Source organism: Nuphar pumila, chromosome 15 (assembly GCF_984573655.1).
Source record: "Nuphar pumila chromosome 15, dmNupPumi1.hap1.1, whole genome shotgun sequence".
Classification (NCBI taxonomy): Eukaryota; Viridiplantae; Streptophyta; class Magnoliopsida; order Nymphaeales; family Nymphaeaceae; genus Nuphar; species Nuphar pumila.
In genome coordinates this window covers 49,294,432-49,316,991 of record NC_143263.1, presented here as the reverse complement: position 1 = coordinate 49,316,991, position 22,560 = coordinate 49,294,432, and the positions used below count along the sequence as shown (strand labels likewise).

Here is a 22,560-nt window from a genome sequence, read left to right as displayed (position 1 = left end):
TCAACTAAAATTTACCCTCAGTAAGTCTGGCTCAGTGGCATGACACTGTTGTTAGAATCCCCTCTGGTACCTGTATTGAGAAAAGAGAGAGAGAACAGAAGAAGAAGAAAAGTGGGCTGCGGCTGTCGTGACCTAAACTTTGTATTAATACATTTAAAAGAACAATGGATCCGGGTCTGGTGCAATGTCCAGACCCGAAAGAGATAAGTTTATCTGTACATGAACCTCCTTAAACTTGTATATGGCCCGGGTCCTAGTATCCAGACTATACATATAATGGACCCAGGTCGGCTCCTACCAGAATACACTTTTTCACCCCCCCTCAAGTTGATCATGGTTTTGGACCATGAACAACTTGCCTTTAAGCATCCAAAAAACGATCATTTGTCAAGCCCTTTGTAAATATGTCTGCAACTTGTCTTTCAGTATTGACAAACTTAGGCTCGATCTCTTTTTCTTCAACTTTTTGTCTTACAAAGTGTTGGTCGATCTCAATATGCTTAGAACGGCTGTGATATACTGGATTGAATGACATGTTGAGAGCACTTTGATTGTCACATAGCAAGATAGAGTGTGAGATCTTTTCTCCCAGTTCGGTTAGTAGATGCCTGATCCATGTGGCTTCGGCAGTAGCGGCAACCATGGATCTATACTCAGCCTCAGTGCTTAACCTAGCGACAACCTTTTGTTTTCTACTACTCCAGGAGACTAAATTTCTTCCAATAAAGACACAATATCCTGATGTAGATCTTCGTTCATCAGGATCCCCTGCTCAATCTGCATCACAATATATAGTAAGTTCATGTTCTCCCTTGCCATACGACTGTGGTGAATATATCAATCCATCCCCAATGGTCCCTTTCAGATATCTAAGAATCCTTTTAACTGCTTCCATATGTCCAGTACGTGGTGCATGCATAAACTGAGACACTGGATTGACCGAATAAACAATATTAGGACGAGTGAATGTCAAATACTGTAACATCCCTATTAGATTGCGATACCTGGTGGGATCCTCACACAGATCTCCATCATGAGTGCTAAGTTTTTGGTGAAGCACACTTGGAGTTCCTAGAGACTTGCAATCTTTCATACTTGCCTTGCTGAGAACATCTACTGTATACTTGTGCTGAGTGAGCGTCAAGCCATGAGTCTGGTTGTCAACTTCTACACCAAGAAAATAGCGATGGACACCAAGGTCTTTTATTTTGAACCTCTGACCTAGTAAGTCTTTTACTTCTTTGATGTGAGCTTCAGAGTTTCCTGTGATGACAATATCGTCAACATAGATTAATAGCAGAGTGGTCACGTTCTGACTTCTAAAAATAAATAATGAGTGTGTTAAAATGTATCTCCAAAAACATGTTGTAAGTATAAATATATATACTTATATACTTATAGATACATATACATATAATATATTATATGTATATGTATCTCTACATATATAAATATATATATTTATTCATATTTTTATTTTCTTACCCTAAAAGGGTATTCTTGTAATCTTGCGCATATTCCATTTTGGAATATGTTGTAATTTATTTTTGTATTTTACATTTCTTTATTTTTTGTTTTTTTGTTTTTAATATTTTTTCATAAAGTGCATTGGGGGTCCCCCAATAGAGTCGTTGGGGCCCCCCAACGGTCACAAATGTGACCGTTGGGGGCTCCCCAATGACTCCTTTGGGAGCCCCCCTTTGCACTCCTTTCATTTTGTATAAATATGGGTGTTTCCCCTTGTAAATTCTCAAGCTTGAGAGTCTCAAGCATTTGCTCCTTCTATAAAATACATGCATTATTGCATGTTCATTATTTTTACGCTTTTTGCGTATTTTGTTCAAGTGTTGTGAGAGTGCTTTCGTGCACTTCTTTTATAAAGTATTTATGCTTGTATGCGTATTGTCTCTTCATAGATAATTTCACATGGTATCAGAGCTCGGTTGGTGATTGAGGATCGTGGGATTCTCCTTTTTTTCGAGTGCCTCGAAAACCGTGCCTTCGGATTCTTAGAAGTTGAAGTGGTGGATCTTGCTTATCAAATATTTTAGAAGGATCTTATGCAAGCTAGAAGTTGAAGCATTGTGTTGGTACACCCTTCTTTCCTTTTCTTAACTCCTTAATGGGTGAAAAAGAGTCTCACTTCGCTCTTGGCTTCAAGTTGAATGGGTCCAACTATCATATTTGGGCCAGGAACATGGAGGCTCACATAAAAGGTAAAGGATTATGGGGTTATGTGCAAGGCACAATTCCGGAACCGGAACCGGAACCCAAAATAACCATAATGGACAGAAGTGAAATCAAGATTCTTGAGGGAGAAGAAAGGATGAAAGCTCTTGAAGAATACTCTAAAAAGCACGACGAATGGGAAATGAAGAACTTCAAGATTCTTTCATGGTTCTTCGCATCCGTTGAAGCAAAGATTAATGCCAATATTGTCAAATTCAAAAGAGCATCGGAAGCTTGGCGTTATCTCGAGAAAATGTATACATCAAGAGCTCTATCCCATAAGTATTACCTTCAAAAGAAGGCCCTCTCTCTTACTCAAGGTGAAATGTCTATTAGGGAATATTTTGCCGACCTCTCCTCCATTTGGGATGAGCTTTCCATGCTTGAACCAAAATGGAGTTGCGAGGCGATTGAACTCTGCCACAAGCAACTTGAAGAAGATCGGTCTTCAATTTTTTGAATGGGTTAAGGCCGGAATTTGAGCAAATAAGGTCATCACTTCTATCCTCGTTTACTCCTCCTTCTCTTGAAGATGTTCTCACCAAATTAAGTGGTGAGGAGACTCGTATGAGTCTATGTAAATAAGGATCAAATGTTCTTGCGATTCCTTGTAATTATGAAGAAAATAATGAGGTCAATGCCGTATCAAGACCCGAAAATAATGTAAAGACCTATCGTCCTCCTCATTTCAAATCACAAAATCAAGGAAATGATGGTGGACAAAGAGGAAAGAGAGACTATAGCAAGATCATTTGTCATTTTTGTAAAGAACTGGGGCATATCAAACCCATCTGCCCCAAATGGAAGAAACTTCTCGCCATGGCTACCACCGGTGTACCACAAAAGGAAGAGGCATCATCAAGTGGGTCACTCTCTTTAAATCAAATAGTGAAAGCCCTTCAACCTCTCCTTAAGGGAGATACCTCCGGTGCCGCCGTGTCCACTTCTTCCTTTCCAGGTAAAGTCTCTTGGCTTTTGGACTCAGGTGCATCTTTTCATATGTCCCCAAACATGTTTTCGCTTTCCGACTATTCAAAAAATGTTTCTCCATCCTTTGTTTCCACTGCGGATGAAACCTCTCTTGAAATTAAAGGAATAGGTAATTTTGAAACTCAAGATTTTTTCATTTCAAAAATTAGATTCATACCTAAACTAAACTTAAACCTTCTCTCTGTTTCTCAACTCTCGGACCATGGTTGCGATATTAAATTTTCGTGTGATAAATGTTTAATACAGGATCGTTGGTCCGGGAAATTGATTAGGGAAGACTTTAGAAAATGAGACTTATACTATATGAAATCTCTTCAAGTTCCAAAATCTTTTTGTAATGTGCCCGAAACAAAGATATAAATATGTGGCACAAAAGACTTGGTCATCCTAATATCACCAAGTTATCTTATTTACATTTTGCGAATGACCTATGTAAAAGTTCATTTTCTTGTAATGATTGTATTCTCGGAAAAATGCAAAGTTTACCTTTTGAGCAAAAAACTATGTTCTCATCTAAAACCTTTGAAATTGTTCATTCTGATGTTTGAAGACCCGCACCTGTTGTCTCAAAAGGAGGCTTTTCTTATTATGTCATTTTTGTGGATGATTTCTCTAGATATTCATGGATCTTTTTTCTTAAGTTCAAACATGAAGTTTTTTCATGCTTTAAAACCTTCCATTCAATGATCAAGAATCAATTCAACAATAATATAAAGATTTTTAGAAGTGATTATGGAGGAGAATATCTCTCTAACCAATTTAAAATATATCTTGAAGATCACTGAATCATTCACCAAAGATCTTGTCCTAAAACCCCTCAAGAGAATGGGTTGGCCGAAAGAAAACATAGGCATATCATTGAGACCACTAGAACCCTTCTTATTTCCCAAAACATTCCTAAATTTTTTTGGGCTGAAGCAACTCTTGCTTCTGTTTATCTGATAAATCACTTACCTTCTAGGATATTAGGGAAAATATCCCCTTTTGAGATTTTATATAAGCTCGAACCTGATTATAATAGGTTACGAGTCTTCGGGTGTAAGTGTTTCATACTTACAGATAAAAATGACAAGATCTCTCCCAAAGCTATCCCCTGTGCTTTTCTTGGATATTCTGAAACTCAAAAAGGATTTCGTTGTTGTTATCTTCGAGATTATAAGTTATATGTCTCTAGAAATGTAACTTTTGTTGGAAAATGAAAGTGGATTTGAAAAAAATGTTTCTCAACAAGAAAATTTTGATTACTCCTTCCTTTTTGACTTATTGTCTAGTAATGATGATATATCTAGTGATGATGATGTATCATCAAACCATGATGAGGAAATTGATGGTGATATTGAAGAACATAACCCACTCAATGAACAAGAAAACCAAATTTCAAGTGATCCAATAACCTACTCACGCAGAAACCAAGACACCTTTAGAAGTGCTATTGATCAATATAGTGAACTTGTTCCTGCTCTCGATCACCGAAGATCTGAGAGGAATAGGAGACCTCCAACTCGTTTTGTCTCTTTTGACTCATTTTCACCCCGATATAGGGCTTGTCTTAGTGTCATTCATTCTTATTTTGAACCAAGAAATTTTGAAGAAGCTAAAAAATGTATAGAATGGCAAGAAGCTATGCAAAATGAACTTAATGCTCTTAAAAGGGCTGAAACTTGGGATTTTCAAACTCTACCCATAGGAAAGAAAATTATAGGTTGTCGATGGGTTTTTAAGGTTAAAACTAAGAGCGACGGATCCCTTGAAAGGTATAAAGCTCGCTTAGTTGCAAAAGGGTATGGGCAAGAGTATGTAATTGATTATGAAGAAACTTTTGCTCCTGTAGCTCGAATGCTTACAGTTAGATGTCTTATCACTATTACATCTATTAAAAATTGGAATATTTTTCAAATGGATGTGAAAAATGTTTTTTTAAATGGTAATCTTAATGAAGAAATGTATATGGATGCTCCACCAGGCATGAAGATTCTTAAAGATAAAGTTCTTCGTCTTCGAAAGACCCTCTATGGTTTGAAACAGACCCCCAAAGCCTGGTATGACAGATTTATCAGTGTAATGCTGAAAAATGGTTTCTCCTCATGTTATACTGACACTGCTCTATTTACTAGAAAATCTAAGGCAGGGATTGTGATATTATTACTATATGTTGATGACATGTTAATTACAGGTGATGATGTTCAAGGAGTCAAGGGTATTAAGTCCGTCTTGACTTCAAAATTTGAGATGTCAGACTTGGGTTTTCTGACATATTTTCTTGGAATTGAGGTTGCCTATTCGCAACGTGGTTATTTTCTATCTCAGTCTAAACTTGCTTGCGAGATTATTGACAGGTCAGAAATTTCTGATGACAAAGTATGCGAAACTCCTGAAGTTGTGAGAGCAAAAATGAAGATTGACGACGGTGTTCCTCTAACCGATCCTACTCCTTACAGGCAGTTGGTAGGTTCTTTAATGTATCTTAGCATTACCCGACCTGATTTGTCACATGCTATACACATCGCCAGTCAGTTTCAGCACGCTCCTACAACCGTTCATATGAGTGTTGTGCTTCGCATCATCAGATATTTGAAGGGAACTGTGAATAAGGGAGTATTTTTATCTTCTTCTTCTGATTGAAATTACTTGCTTATACTGACTCATATTGGGGATGTGACTCTAGTAACCGTCACTCCACCACTGGCTTTTGTGTTTTCTTAAGTGAGTCCTTGATCTCATGGCGATGTAAAAAGCAACAGAAGGTCTCTCTGTCATCCACCAAAGCCGAATATAGAGCCATGGCATCCACTACCATGGAAATTATATGGATTTGACGCATTTTGGAAGATATGGGAGTACTGATCAGAGAACCAACAAAACTGTGCTGTGACAATAAAAGCGCAATTTATATTGCCAAGAATCACACATTTCACGAGCGAACAAAGCATATAGAAATGGACTGCCACTATGTCAGAGAAGAATATTTGAAGAAGATCATTGATCTACCATACGTGACGTCTGAATATCAACTTGCAGACTTCTTCACAAAAGCACTATGTTCGCCCAGATTTCATTTCCTTCTTGACAAACTTGCGGTTATCGCACCGTAAGTTTGAGGGGGGGTGTTAAAATGTATCTCCAAAAACATGTAAGTATAAATATATATACTTATATACTTATAGATACATATACATATAATATATTATATGTATATGTATCTCTACATATATAAATATATATATTTATTCATATTTTTATTTTCTTACCCTAAAAGGGTATTCTTGTAATCTTGCGCATATTCCATTTTGGAATATGTTGTAATTTGTTTTTGTATTTTACATTTCTTTATTTTTTGTTTTTTTGTTTTTAATATTTTTTCATAAAGTGCATTGGGGGTCCCCCAATAGAGTCGTTGGGGGTTCCCCAACGACTCCTTTGGGAGCCCCCCTTTGCACTCCTTTCATTTTGTATAAATAGGGGTGTTCCCCCTTGTAAATTCTCAAGCATTTGCTCCTTCTATAAAATACATGTATTATTGCATGTTCATTATTTTTACGCTTTTTGCGTATTTTGTTAAAGTGTTGTGAGAGTGCTTTCGTGCACTTCTTTTATAAAGTATTTATGCTTGTATGCGTATTGTCTCTTCATAGACAATTTCACAGAGTGATCCAGAAGAGAACGCGAAAATCCATGTTTTTGAATCTCAAGCGAGAAGTTGTCAAACCAAGAACGAGATGCTTGTTTTAGACCATAGTTAGCTCTCTTTAGCCTGCACACATGGGTTTTACAATTTTGTTCTTGATATCCAGGGGGTTGTTCCATATAAACTTCCTTCTTCAAATCTCCATGCAGGAATGCATTTTTCACATCGAGCTGACTCAACTTCTATCCATGTTCAACAACAAAGGAAAAAATAATTTGAATTGTTCCCATTCTCACCACCGGACTGAAGGTCTCATCATAGTCTTGTCCAGCTTCTTGGGTGAACCCTTTTGCCACCAGTCTTGCCTTGTATCGTTCAATGGTTCCACCTGGTATATACTTTATTTTGTAGACCCATTTGCATTCGACAATATTTTTGTCAGGTGGTTTGGGAACAACTTTCCAGGTTCTACATTCATGTAAGGCTTGCATTTCATCATTCATGGCTTCTACCCATTTGGTAGAAGTGGTTGCCTGATAGTACATAATGGGTCCATCTTCCTTATTGAGGGCAGTTAAAAAGAGCTGAAAATCCAAGGAGAAGTTATTGTAGCTGACCCACCTATTAATAGGATGTCATATGCGATTTGATTTTCTGACCTCAAAAGCATGGGAGGGAGTAGGATCGGCTGCTAAGGCATGATTTAGAGGGTTTGATGTTGTCGTTCTCTATCTAGAATAGAAAATGCCCTTGTATCTGCCCGGTACTGACGATGGTACTTCTTCCTCATTCTGTGATCCCGATGTCCCAGTGTTCTCAAACATTTCTTCTTGCTGCATACAATCTGGAGGACAGACTGCATTTGAACTAGCAAAAAGTTCTGAATTCAGCCAAGGATAATAAACTTCAGTTGTGTTAGAGGACATATCCGTTGTGCCGACTTTGTGATCAAAATTTTGCTCATCGAAGGCAACATTCCTTGAGATTCTGATGCGCATGTTGGTTGGATCATAACACCTATATCCTTTGTAGTTGTCTGCGTATCCCACAAATCTACACTTTTGAGCCTTGTCCTGAAACTTGTTTCTCAGGAACTAGTCAATGTGCACATAACAATAACTTCTGAAGACACGCAAATCATGATAACTGGGGTGAGCTCCAAAAAGACAATAATAAGGAGACTTATTTTCCAGAACAACCATAGGTAGTCTATTTATCACATGTACGGCAGAATGAAAGGCTTCTGTCCATAGATTGATGGGAAGGTTACTGTCATGAAGTATACTCATGGCACTTTCAACGATATGCCTATGTTTTCGCTCAGCAATCCCATTTTGTTGAGGGGTGTGTGGTCAGGACACCCTTCTTCCTATTCCGTTATTTTGAAGAAAAGAAATGAAGTCACTAGATGAGAACTCTCCACCTCCGTCTCATTGAAAAAATTGAATGGACTCAGAGAATTGATTTCTTACTAAGGAAAGAAAGTTCTGAAACAAAGAGAAAACTTTCGACTTATTTTTTATGAAATATATCCAGGTGTATCGAGAATAGCTATCAACAAAGATTAGATAGTATCCGCTCCCAGATCCAGAGATAACTGGGGCTGGCCTCCATATATCAAAATAAATTATTTCAAAAGGTTTTGAAGCTCTCTTATTAATGAAATGAAAAGGCAATACATGACTTTTGCATAAAAGACAACTGGAACACTTCTGACTTTTCTCATCTCTATTGAGACTTTCTTTTGGAATGAGATTATTAGAGACAAGTTTCTTAATAAAATGACTCCCACAATGACCTAATCGACAATGCTATAAGAAAGGCTTATTACATTCAGAAATACTAAAAACATTTGCAGAAGATAGGGAACACGACTCTAATGAAGGCTTTGAATCCAGATGAGCAGGGCGGATGGACTGACGTGGAGCTTTTTCAAAGACATACATATTGTCTCGTCTCTTTCCTTCAGCGAATGTTTCTCTCGTGCGTAGGTCCTTGACCTGCACAAAGAAGGGAGTGAATTCAACTGAGGCATGATTATCATAAATAAGTTTGGAAACCGAGACAATATTTTTCTTGATGTTGAGAGCATGAAGGACATCAGAAAGTTCAAGAGTAAAATGTGACATGGGAATGACAATTTTTTCAACATGAGAAACAGGATGGTGGGATCCATCGCCAGTGACAATCTTGCTTTTGCCAAAATAAGGATTAGGATTAGAAAGTTTACCTGCATCACCTGTCACGTGAGTTGCTGCCCCTGAGTCGACAAACCAGGTGCCTTGATCATTCTGCTTCAACTTCAATTCTGACAAGGCGGATATTAGCAGATCTTTAATCTCTCCACTATCTTTGATACTGGTGGACTTTCTTTTGGTTTCTGTCTGTGGAGCCTTTCCTTTATTTTCTAGATTGTGCCAACAATTCACCTTGATATGCCCCCTTTTGTTACAGAGGAAACAAGTGGGGATGGGTCTTTGTCCATGGGCATGAGTCAACATATTTGGAGTGGGAAGCAAACCACGTCTTCCGTGTCCACTTCGCCATTGCCTCCCTCGTCCTCGTCATCGACCTCGACCATAGGTCATTCTTGTGGCAAAAACTTATTGGGAATTTGTATGAACATGAGTTTCTTCAGAAAAACCTTTCAGAGTCATTTTATACTGAATTAATTTAGCTCGTAACTCATCAAAGGTAGGAAGGGCAGGCAGACACAATAGTGAAGTGACGATCATATTGTAGTCAGATCCCAATCCACTCAGAGCTTGTTGTACCATATCACTGTCATTTACCGCACATCCTATAACTGCAAGCTGGTCTGTGATGATCTTCATCTTGTTTAGATATTCCATGATGGTCATGGAATCTTTTCTCAACAACTGAAATTCTCTCTTGAGAAAAACCATCCTCGCCTGTGAAACCTGTGAGTATGTCTGAACCAATCTCTTTCAGAGCTGTAGAGTTGTACAATTAGCATGGATAACAACAAGGACCTCTTGAGACAAGGTAGAAGTGATGTATGCAACTACTGATTGATCTTTTCTTTCCCAGTTAAGGTATTCTGCATTCTTGACATACACAATTGAACTCGCCCCTTTATGATCTTTGTCTTCTCTCGTAACAAATTCTGGCGGGACTAGAGTGGTTCCATCCAGGTGACCTAAGAGACCTTGGCTCCTTATAAAAGAGATGATTTGTCTTTTCCAAATCAAGAAGTTTGAGGTATTCAAATTTTCAGAAACGAGTTGATTGAGAAAGCTTGAAGAAAGACTCGATTGAGAATAATAATAATCCATGGAGAGAGAAAATTTAACAAGAGTGTTCACAGAGTTTTCAGTCTTCCCCACCCCCTTTTTTTTTGCCTTAAAGCTAGAGGTCACAGACTGTCAGATTTAGAAGAGAATCAGAACTGAGCTTTCCCTTACACTCTTGCAAGGTTTGGGATTAACGTGCTGAAAATCCTTTTTACACGTTGAACTAAGTATTGATAGGCAAAAAAAGAAGTTCCAACTATGATAGCAACTTGGAAGAAAAGTGAGAATCAGAGATAAAAAACAATCACAGACTTAGTATTTCAGATTTGATGCAATCTCATGCACATATGTGAATATTTCGGTTCAAGTGAGAAAATAAGAATATGCAGAGGTGGAGTATTTCAGACGAAGAAGGTGGGTCGGTTTTGGGGATTCACGTGAATGCAGAAGGAGAAGTGATTCAGATCTGGACAGTATATAAAGGAAAACCAACACAGTAGAGATAAACACTGAGGAGAACTTGATATCCAGATATGATGGTAGAGTTGCGTCAGATCTGGATACACAGAGTAGATGCGAAGAGAAAATTGGGCAAAAGGTGAAATGAAATGGGGATCTTCGAAACACGAGCTTAGATTAACAAGAGCAAGTGTCAAGAATGACACTAAAGCATAACCCTTAAAAAGGGTATAACTGGAAACAAAATAAAAAAATGTATTCTTTATTGATATGAAAAACCAATTGCTTAAGAAGCATTGGAGTAAAATACAAGAGGGGCTGCACCCCTTTATATACACAGCTGAAAGAGGACTCAATAGAGCTGTTGGGCACAGTCCAACAGCTCTATTTAGAGCTGTTGGAATGTGTCAGTCCAACAGCTCTATTGCTAGTCAAGTCTGGACAGGACTTGACTAGCAACAGTCATTCTAGTTCAAACTGAACTAGATGACATAAAGACAAAAAATAAAAATAAAGGAAAAAAATTACAGAAAAGAAAGAAATGAAAAATGTATTTATATATATATATAATAATATAATATTATTATATATACATATATGTACAGTTTTACATTTTAACACTCCCCCTCAAACTTACGGTATAATGAGCGAAAGTTTGTCTAAGAGAAAGTGAAATCGGGGAGCAACGAGAGACTTTGTAAAGAAGTCTGCTAACTGATATTCAGAAGTGACATATGGCAGATCAATTATCCCGTGTAGATATTCCTCTCTGACGTAGTGACAATCCATTTCGATGTGTTTGGTGCGTTCGTGAAATGTTCTGTTACTGGCAATATAGATCACACTTTTGTTGTCACAACACATTTGTGAAGCCTTTGTTGCTTCAACTCCCATGTCAGCAAGCAGTCGTCGGAGCCAAACTACTTCCATGGTCGTGGTTGCCATGGCTCTATATTCAGCTTCGGTGGATGAGAGAGATACCTTCTGCTGCTTTTTACACCTCCACGAGATTAATGATTCCCCTAAAAAGACACAAAAGTCAGTGGTTGAGTGTTTGTTATTGGGATCACCTCCCCAATCAGCATCAGTATATGCAATTAAATCAAGAGAAGAGGAGGAAGATAAGAAAAGTCCTCGTGAAAGAGAGGACTTGATGTATCTGATAATACGCATGACTGCTCCCATATGAACAGAAGTAGGAGCATGTTGAAATTGACTTGCTGTATGAACAACATGTGCTATATCTGGTCTGGTAATGGATAGATAGGAAAGTGCCCCGACAAGCTGTCTGTAAGGAGTATGGTCTGCAAGAAGTTCTCCATCATCAATCTTCATTTTAACATTAACAACTTCTGGAGTGTCGACTTTCTTATCATCAGTAATACCAGACCTGAAAACAATATCAAAAGCAAATTTAGTCTGAGATAATAAATATCCTCTAGGAGAATAAGCAACTTTAATGCCTAAAAAATATCTCAACAAACCCAAATCAGTCATTTCAAAATGAGATTTAAGAAGTGTTTTGATTGTTTCAACTCCCTGTTTATCGCTTCCGGTGATGATCATATCATCCACATAGAGAAGAAGCACAATGATCCCTGCATCAGAATTCTTAATAAACAAAGCAGTGTCAGTTAAACAGAATTGAAAACCAATATCAATCATAACACGACTAAACCTATCATACCAAACTTTTGGTGCTTGTTTAAGTCCATAAAGAGTTTTTTCTAAGCGAAGGACTTCACCCTTAGGAATACTTAGACCAGGAGGGGGTTTCATATCTACTTCTTCAACTAGCTTTCCATTTAAAAAAGCATTTTTGACATCCATTTGAAAAATAGACCATTTTTTGATAGAAGCTAAGGCAATTAAGGTTCGGACAGTAGTCATACGAGCCACCGAAGCAAAGGTTTCTTCATAATCAATCCCATATTCTTGGGCATAACCTTTGGCTACTAAACGGGCTTTATATCTTTCAAGAGTACCATCACTCTTGGTTTTAATTTTATAAACCCATCGACATCCTATAGTTTTCTTCCCTGAGGAAGATCTTGAATATTCCATGTAGAAGCCTTTTCAAGTGCATCTAATTCAGCTTTCATGGCTTCTATCCATTTGATATCATTTTTTGCTTGAAAATATGTGGATGGTTCTTCATATGAGTGAATTAATGCAATAACTGCCCTATATGTGGGTAAGAAAGACTCATATGATACAAACTTTCCTGGAGGCCTCGAGATTCGGGTTGATTGTCTAGTTGGAATGTTAGAATATTTCTCAAGTGCACATGGAGGATTAGACTCTTGTCGCCTGGAATATTGAATACTAGTATCTCTATGAACTTCTTCATTTTCAACACTAAGATCAATAATTCTTTGATCATCATCAAAGTTACAGTCAAGGTCATATTCATCAGATGTTGATGTTAGATCTAGCAAAAAGGAGTACTCAGTGACGTCTTTTAATTTTCTAAAATCAAAGAAGCTCTCCTTTTCAAGAAAGGAAACATTTCTAGACACATATAGTTTATTATTTTTGAAGTCAAAACATCTATAACCTTTCTGGTTTTCAGCATATCCTAAAAAGGCACAGGGAATCACACGAGGGGAAAGTTTATCATTTTTGTCAGTAAATATGAAACATTTGCACCCAAATATTCTTAGTCTAGAGTAGTCTGGAGAAATGTTCATAAGTTTTTCAATGAGAGTGATATTTTGTAACGAAGAAGATGGCATCCTATTAATGAGATAGGTGGCAGTTAAGGCAGCTTCTGCCCAAAAGTCTTTCGGGACTTGATTTGCTATTAATAAAGTCCTAGTGGTTTCTATAATATGGCGATGTTTTCGTTCTGCCAGTCCATTTTGTTGAGGTGTATAAGGACAAGATCTTTGATGTGTGATGCCATGCAATTTAAGATAATTTTGAAAATCTGTGGATAAAAACTCTCCCCCTGAATCTGTGCGAAAAATAGTAATATCATTTTGAAACTTGTTTTTAACCATATTATGAAAAGTTTGAAAGTATGAAAATACTTCAGACTTATGTTTGAGAAAGTACATCCACGTATGTCAGGAGAAATCATCGACCAAAATAACATAGTAAACAAATCCTCCTTTAGAAATTACTGGTGCAGGACCCCAAACATCCGAGTGTATTAATTCAAGTGGTCTTGAAGAGAAAAAGGTTCTGTTCTGAAATGGTAATCTTTTCATTTTGCCAAGAATACAATCTTTACAATCAAATGATTCAGAGTTACAAAATTTCCCTAGATTTGGAAAATGTTGGTTTTTGGCTATATGTGGGTGACCAAGTCTCTTATGCCACAGTTCCAACTCTATTTTTTGAATATTATAACAAAAAGCTTTCTTCGGCATTTCCAAAAAATCCATGTAATAAAGTCCTCCTTCTCTATGGCCTTCCCCAATCAGCTTGCCTGACTGACGATCCTGTACCCAACAACCATGAGAAGAAAAAGAAATATTACACCCATAATCAGAAATTTGAGATACAGATAAAAGATTTAAATTTAATATGGGAACATGTCTAATTTCTGGAATAAATTTTTTTTTTTGTTTTATAAATTTTTTCAAAATTTCCTATTCCTTCTATTTCAAGAGAAGTCCCATCAGCAGTAAAGACCTTTGACACACTTGTTTTATTTTTAACACATTTGGATAGACTTTGATTATTTGGGGTCATATGAAAAGATGCACCAGAGTCAAGAAGCCAAGAAATTTTACCTAGATCAGAAAAAAATGAGGTTGCTGCGCCGGTTGAAGCTTCAGATGAGGAAGAGACACCTTTGATGAGAGGCTGAAGAATCTCCATTAGTTGGGCCAGGGAAACTGGTGCATCCTGATCTTTAGGCTCCGATCCAGCAATTGCAGCTCTTTTTTCTCTCAGCTCCTTAAGTTTGGGACATTGTGGCCTGTAGTGTCCCGGTTCATGACAGTGATGACAAATAACTTTCTTCTTATCATAGTCACCATTTTGTCGGTTAAAGTGAGGAGGCCTATATGATCGAACATGATTCCCTGGTCTAGACACGGCTAAAATGGAATCATCTTCAATTTTTAAAGAACCTTTCCGGAGACGATTTCCTTCCATTGTTAACTCTTCAATAGTTTCAACAATAGAAGGAATTTTTCCCCGGTGAAGTAGGGCCGATTTAGTGGTTTCAAATTTCGGCCTTAATCCAGTGATAAACTGGTAAAAATGTTCAGCATCGAGTTGTTTCTGACGAAGCTCGATGTCTTCGGCACAATGCCACTTTGGTTCTAAAAGGGAAAGTTCTTCCCAAAGTTCGGACAACCCATTGTAATATTCACGAATAGTTTTGTCTCCTTGTGTCATCATTCGAACTTTTTCTTGGAGGTTGCACACGTGTGCAATATCTTTAAGGGAATACATATTCTTAAGGTATTCCCATGCCTTATCGGCATGATCAAATTTGGCAAGACTTGAGCATTTTTTAATGTCAACGCTATTGATAAGCCATGACATTATCTTCGCATGGGATATTCTCCATTCTTTCCATTTCTTCTCGTATGAGGCAATAGCCTTGATTTTCTCTTTTTCCGATAGAGGGACCTCTTTATCTCCCTCCTTTTTAGTAAGAGATAGCTTAGGTTCCGAATCGGAACCATCCACAATCCCCCATAAGCCTTTTCCCCATATATGGTGCTTCATGATTGAAGCCCATGTTACATAGTTCGTATCGCTTAGTTTCATAGGCATGGTGGCGACTTTATCATTGTCATCCATCGATTACAAGGAGAGAAAGAATAGGGATAGAAGAGAAACAAGAAGGAAAATGAAAAAGAAAGAAAAAAAAAACAATACAACAAGATGTGAAATCTTCTCCAATGAAGTGATAAAACACTTCTCTTCAAGTGGCGAACACTTTTGCAAACGGGTACGGAAACCGAGGCAGCTTTTCCTCAAGATTTAGTACTTCCGCGGCTCTGATACCATGAAATGAAATGGGGATCTTCGAAACACGAGCTTAGATTAACAAGAGCAAGTGTCAAGAATGACACTAAAGCATAACCCTTAAAAAGGGTATAACTGGAAACAAAATAAAAATAAAAATGTATTCTTTATTGATATGAAAAACCAATTGCTTAAGAAGCATTGGAGTAAAATACAAGAGGGGCTGCACCCCTTTATATACACAGCTGAAAGAGGACTCAATAGAGCTGTTGGGCACAGTCCAACAGCTCTATTTAGCTCTGTTGGAATGTGTCAGTCCAACAGCTCTATTGCTAGTCAAGTCTGGACAGGACTTGACTAGCAACAGTCATTCTAGTTCAAACTGAACTAGATGACATAAAGACAAAAAATAAAAATAAAGGGAAAAAATTACAGAAAAGAAAGAAATGAAAAATGTATTTATATATATATATATATATAATAATATAATATTATTATATATACATATATGTACAGTTTTACATTTTAACAAAAGGGACAGATCTGATGCACCAGATCAGACAATGTCTGAAAAAAAATCGCAGTTCACGTGGGTCGTTACTGTGTTTCACGTGAAACAGAGTTACCCCTTTTGCACATTGCTTACGTGAACATGATTCACGTAAAACCCAGACTCACGTGAATGCAGGCCCACGTGGGACGGGAATACACCATAAATTTAGAAAAGAAATGGAGGAATGAGAGATAGACGGAAGAAGAAAAAAATAAAGAAGATGAAGACCTCAAACCTCTGGCTGTTGCACCTTTCGGAAGTCTCTTCAGCCCTTAGATGGATCTTGGCTCTGATACCATGTTAGAATCCCCTTTGGTACCTGTATTGAGAAAAGAGAGAGAGAGAACAGAAGAAGAAGAAAAGTGGGCTGTGGCTGTCACGATTTCAACTAATGAAATCGTGACCTAAACTTTGTATTAATACATTTAAAAGAACAATAAATCCGGGTCTGGTGCAATGTCCAGACCCGAAAGAGATAAGTTTATCTGTACATGAACCTCCTTAAACCTGTACATTTCCCGGGTCCTAGTATCCAGACTGTACATACAATGGACCCGGGTCGGGTCCTACCAGAATACACTTTTTCACCCCCCCTCAAGTTGATCATGGTTTTGGACCATGAACAACTTGCAATCTACAAATGTTCCTGAATTATTAATACTATTGCCCATATATCTGAGAACTTGGTGATACCAGTTAAATGTTATGAAATTTTCATGCGATTTATAAAGTCTTCTGTTTTTTTTTTCCCATAAAAACATGGATGCTATCCTGTTTCAATGATGTTTGCTCATAAAATTTTAAAGAAGGCAAACTGTAATCTTTCATTGGAAAAGCCTGGCCTTGTTTATAGTAAGATTGTATGTATCTTTCCTAATATATGGTGGGAAGAAGTTCAACTATCATTTGATGGTCATACTAGTTTGTATCATTCTTACAAAAAAATACTAGTTTGTCTCATATACGCTTGGTTGCTCTTATTGGGAAGACCATTATCCATTTAGTCTTAGGTAACCATTTGATTGTTTCGCTGCCAGAAGATGGCCTAGGTGTTGCTTGGGGGGGGGGGGGGGGAGGAAAAGAAGACTGGTGGAATGAAAAGGATGCTTGTATCACCTAGCAGCTGGATTTCATGTAGGCAAATGGTTCTTTGCATGCATAGATTAGGTCTTTTATTGAATTCTGCAACTGACTTGCTGTTTTCAATTGAGATGTGATCTTAGCATCTTTCTTTAAGTTTTAGAAATGTTCAACAAGCAGCTGAAATGTAACTTTAATGTTCTTTTTATATAACTGGGAGACCTTCCATCACCTGAAATGAACTTTTTGTTTAACATTCTTTTTATATCTGGGAGACCTTCCATCACCTGTTATTTTTTATTATGTAAAGAGTGCTGTCAGCGTGATTCATGTGGATGTTAGCAAGTTCAATTTTTTTTCTCCCCTGACAAATTTAAAGTACTGTGAAGGTCTTGTGTATTAATCTCACCATCATAGGTATTTTAAAAAGTTGCATTTAGGAAGACTGACATATTATGATACACTCCTTTTAGGTGAACATGTGAACATCCATGCAAGGCCATGGGCATTAATGACGCCTTGATGTAAATTGTCAAGCAAATCATTGATGAATTTAACCTGTTATGCATGATTTTTTTTTTGGCTTTCATGACTGCTTTTTGTTCTGACTACAGATTGTTGTATCTATAATGTTGACATCGTGATTCTTATATTTCCTGTGCAGAAATGGGTTCCTGTTTTGCAGGAAAAATGGGTGATATTATCTACCGCAATTGAGCCACATGTACAAACTGCCACAACTAAAATGGTTAAGGTTTATGAGGAGTCAAAGGCTGCCATTACACCTCATGTTGTCAAAGCGAAAGAAAAGGCAGATCCCTACCTGAAGGTATTAATGGAACATTATTCTCTGATGAAAATCTAACATTTTCCATTTTGATAGATTATGGACTTCATCATCCGTGATCGGCTATCATGTTATAACAGGAAATGAAGAAGCTCTCCAAGCCCTATGTTGATCGGGTCGCTACTATTACGAAACCTCATGTTGACAAAGCTAGGGTTGCTTTGAAGCCCTATACTAAAAGAGCAGTTCATGCTTACAGGAAGTTTCTGAAATCAGCAACTACTTACCATCACCAGGTAACTTTGCTGTCGGTATCAATTTTCTCTCAAGTACTGTATGTGATCAGGACCTATTTAGGAAGTGGATTTGGTAAGAATTGAAATGAACCAGAAAGGTTTTCTGGAAACAAGGATTCCCCTTTCTTTTTATGTTTAGTGTAAGGGAATTGAAGCTGTCTCCACCAATTTTTATTTCCCTTGTTTTGGATTCCTTCACAAGAAGATAGTTGCCAATTCCTTCTCCAGAAATTTTTTTTATTCTCTTCAAACCTCCATCAAATTATCTTAGCCTCACTATTTCCCAACGAGATAGAGAATCCAAAGAATTAGTGACATGAATCCTTGGAGGAATTGCTAGGTGCTCCCAAACAAAACGGGTATCCAATTCCCTCCGACTCATTTCTTCCCATATTTTTTACATCAATTTCTTCCAAGTACCTCTTCCCAAAAGATAGCCTTAGGGTATTTGATTTTCATTCACTTGCCCATTGTTGACTCCCGGGGCCATACTTTAAAAAACTCAAGCAATAGAGTAGAATCACCACACTTGAATGAAAATGACGAGAGAGGAAGAGAGAAAAGAGAACATACAACCTGAAAAGAAATCCTTCTTAATGATCCTCAGGGGGCGGCTCCTTAGATATACATAAATGTATTCTTGTCAGGGTTAATAAATGAAAATACCCTTTTTGTACTAATATTGCAAACATGCCGCTCAAAGGTGGTGCCCATCACTGATTCTAACACATAGGTCATTCCTCTTTACCGCTAATCATTATATGATGGGATTTTGACTTTAAGAGCTGAAGCCTTTTCAAACTGATCTTGGAAATAAGATGTTCTTTTATCTTCTTTTGCTATTAATATGAGATTGCTGATGAAAGTGGGCAGTTGATAATTTTCTTGATTTACTTGTATGTTTTTTCTGGACATACTTGTATATGAACTTCATGTGTTAAGTTCATGCACACAACATAATTGGGGGATTGAATTGATAATGAACAAGTGGAAATTGAGTTGGTAAGTGAACAGGTGAAACAAACTCGTCTACTGGGAGGTAATTAAACAAATTATCTAGGGATTATCTAGTTTGTATCACAGAGTGTCCACTAATTACGGTCTTGAAGGTTTTCTCTGGTTGACTCTGCTTAAATTGTTGTTTGTTTAGTTTTTCTTGTGGTTTAAATGTCATCTTGGCAAAAAACTTTCTGTTGGCCATTTTCTTTGTATCTAAGGTGTGTCTTGGATAATAAGTTAATCATTGGTGCTGGAGCCAATCAAATCCATGATACCAAGCAGTAGCGTATTTGAGTTTTATACTTGTAAGGATGTGATTGCTTGGAGCCAGTGGAGATGCTCATACTCTATGATGCAACATAGTTGTTATGGGGGTTGTACGCATGTCTGTCTGATGTGCATGAAGCTTGACTAAATGAATTTCAAATGTGTTATTAATTGGTGGCTCACCATAAGAAAATAAATTTTTTTACCTATGTTTGCCGTAAAAAATGGTCCTCATCTATGATGATTATGATTCTGTGTTTGTTCAGATTTCTATCTGCTGTGAAAGAACAGGTCCTCATCTATGAAAATTTCATTTGCAATTATATGGATTGGAGCTTTATTTGGGCAAAGATGCCAATCTTGATTGAAACTCAGCCAGATAAGGTTCCATTAGTTGTAGGAAAAAATGAGGGGCTTTCTATTTCCCATCCCAAACCTGGACATCTCTGTGCATTCACGAGAGTGAGAGACCAGGCTGATCACTACAGTAGCATCATTTGCTATCCGTATTTTTTGCACAATGGTGAACGAGCAACATCCAACTTAAGTAACAGGTCCTCATCATTTTCCAGCCATCTCATGACCCAAAACCAGGCTGCGGATGAAAGCATTATTGGATATTATTCCCCTTGTTCATTTCCTTTTTCAAACAATGTGAACTCAGTCTAAATGATGTAATAGGTTAAGAACCCTCCTGCTACATATTTGGGCTTCTGAGTGTTAGTTTGTTGTGCATGGACTGCAGTACTTTGTATATTGTGCATTATACAGATAAACTTGTTAAAATATATCTCCAAAACCAATGTTGTAAGTATATATATATATATATATCTTTATTATTTTACCCAAAAAGGGTATTATTGTAATTTCACATCTTGCGCATATTCCACTTGGAATATGTTGTAATTTTTTTTTCTTTCTTTCTTTTCCCTTTATTTTTATTTTTTATTTTCTTTATTTAATGTGTCACATTGGGGGTCCCCCCCAATTGTTTTGGGATGAAGGCGTAGTTGTTGTGTTGTTGTATTGGGGGTCCCCCCAATAGAGTCGTTGGGGACCCCAACGGTCACCCCCCAACCACTCCTTTGGAAGCCCCCCCATGTGGCCTTTTGCATTTGTATAAATAGGGGTGTTCCCCCCTTTGTTTTGTAAGCTTGAGAGCCTCAAGCATTTCTCTTTTATTGAAGTGCATGTCTTAAGTGCATGTTTACTCACTGCATTCTATATGAGCTTTTCCAAATGACTCGAGCTCAGCAAAATCAACCCCAAATGATTATTTCTGGCATCACCTCGTGGGTAAAAAGATTCAAGAACATGCAACCTCTACTTTTCGATGGCACTTCTGATGGTGTTGTAGCAGAGAATTGGCTTATGCAGGTGGAAAAGGCCTTGGATGTCATTCAGTGTTCAGAGGATCAGAGGGTATGGATAGCTGTGTCGAATTTGACCAGCGATGTATAGCACCGGTAGAGGTCAATCAGGGATACCTTGGAGAAAGACATGTATTTGCCTTGGTCTACCTTTGTGAGGAGATTTTACAGGCAATTCTTTTCGAAGTGCTAGAGGGTATAAAATGAAGAAAAATTCAGAAAGTTGAAGCAAGGTGATATGACTGTAGCACAATATACAACTCACTTTAACTTACTTTCTCATTTTGCCAAGTCCTTGGTGGCAAATGAGAAAGAGAAGTGCAAGCGTGCTTGAGACCCAAAATTCTGAGATTGGTAGGGCCACAATAGATAAAGAATTACACTCGACTCATGGACTACTCCTCAAGGTACAAATTTTGGGAATTGAGGACAAAAGAGAAGCCCCGAGAGCAAGAGAAACCTAAGAATAAAGATAAGGCCAAGCATAATGGTAGCGATGTGGCAGAGTCCTCTTGAAGAAATTTTAGTATAAAGGAAGATTTCAATGGAAACACAAGAGGCGGTACGAAGGTCAAACCTTTGGTCAGAACCAGCATAAGCAAGTCAAGAATGTGGGAGTTCAGCAAGCTAAAAGGAAAAAGATTCAGAAGTCGGCTCAGTCAGACAGCGCATGCAGGACTTTTGGTCTCTAGAGGTAAGAGGGCAAATGTGACCTAAGGAATGTCAGGTGCTTCAACTGCCAGCAGATGAGTCACTATGCCAACGACTGCCCACAACCTGATCAGAGAAGCAGTGCACCATCGAAGCAGAAGTCTGTGGTATCAGGTCGCGCTTATGCAACTGCTCTTCAAGAAGCTCTTGCTAGCCCTGGAGTCGTTGAAGGTACACTCTATATTTCTGACATTCTAGCACTTGTATTGTTTGACTCTAGTGCTACACATAGTTTCACTACCTCAACTTTTGAGAAACTGTTGCACGTTACACCTACTCGATTGAGTGTTTCTTACTTGATAGAAACACCTATAGGTGAGTCCACCGTTGTGGACACAGTATATAACAATTATATAATGAAAATAAAAAACAGTGAGTTGTCTGTGAACTTATTGCAACTCGATTTCAAAGATATAGACGTTCTTGGTATGAAAATTTTATTCTAAACTTCAAAATTCCAATTCTCCCTTTCAAGACTTCATCCAAGATTTATTTTTTCAAACTCTGATTATTTCAAGACTTAGAAATTCAAATCTCTTCTTCCAGATCCATTTTAAAGTTCTAAGTTAGATTCAAAATCTAACTTTTTTAAATCAATTTCAACCCTTTGAATCATTTCTTTACTACATTATCAAATTTATTTCATAATCACTTGGAAAATCTCAAAATTTCTAAATTATTTTCTTAAAAGCATACATCTTTGCATTTGCATTGCACAAAACATGATTCTTTGTGCATTTTAGACTTAGAATAAATTCTTAGATAATATTTAGGCAAAGCAAAAGACATAAGTTCAATCCTTGGTTCGATTACCCCTGGTAAAGGCGCCAGGCACGGTCGAACCTCGCACTGACGAGCGAATCCCGTCTTTTCATTTTCCCGCAAAATTTTCAAAATACAGTGTCGAGTAATTTCAAAATATTTTTCAAAATTAAGGTCAAGTGAGACCTTTGCAAAAGAGTTCCTCCCTCTTCTTTCTTTTCTCTTCTCTTTTCTTTTCTATCTTTT

At 37.5% G+C, this 22,560-nt stretch overlaps 1 protein-coding gene across 4 annotated transcripts in view; it reads left to right on the top strand.

The window, feature by feature from the left end:
• LOC149815377 (uncharacterized) overlaps positions 1–22,560 on the top strand; it is a 123,244-nt gene that overhangs the window by 65,752 nt on the left and 34,932 nt on the right. For 2 of the 4 annotated variants that reach the window (XR_016428131.1, XM_089990611.1), the window contains exons 10-11: positions 17,787–17,951; positions 18,050–18,205. Coding sequence is in view for 2 of the 4 variants with exons in the window: in XM_089990611.1 (XP_089846737.1) it covers positions 17,787–17,951; positions 18,050–18,205 (321 nt within the window). In the remaining 2 variants the exon portion in view is untranslated. Of the gene's footprint in view, positions 1–17,786; positions 17,952–18,049; positions 18,279–22,560 lie in introns of all 4 variants that reach the window. The other 2 variants (XR_016428130.1, XM_089990612.1) reach the window with 1 other exon arrangement.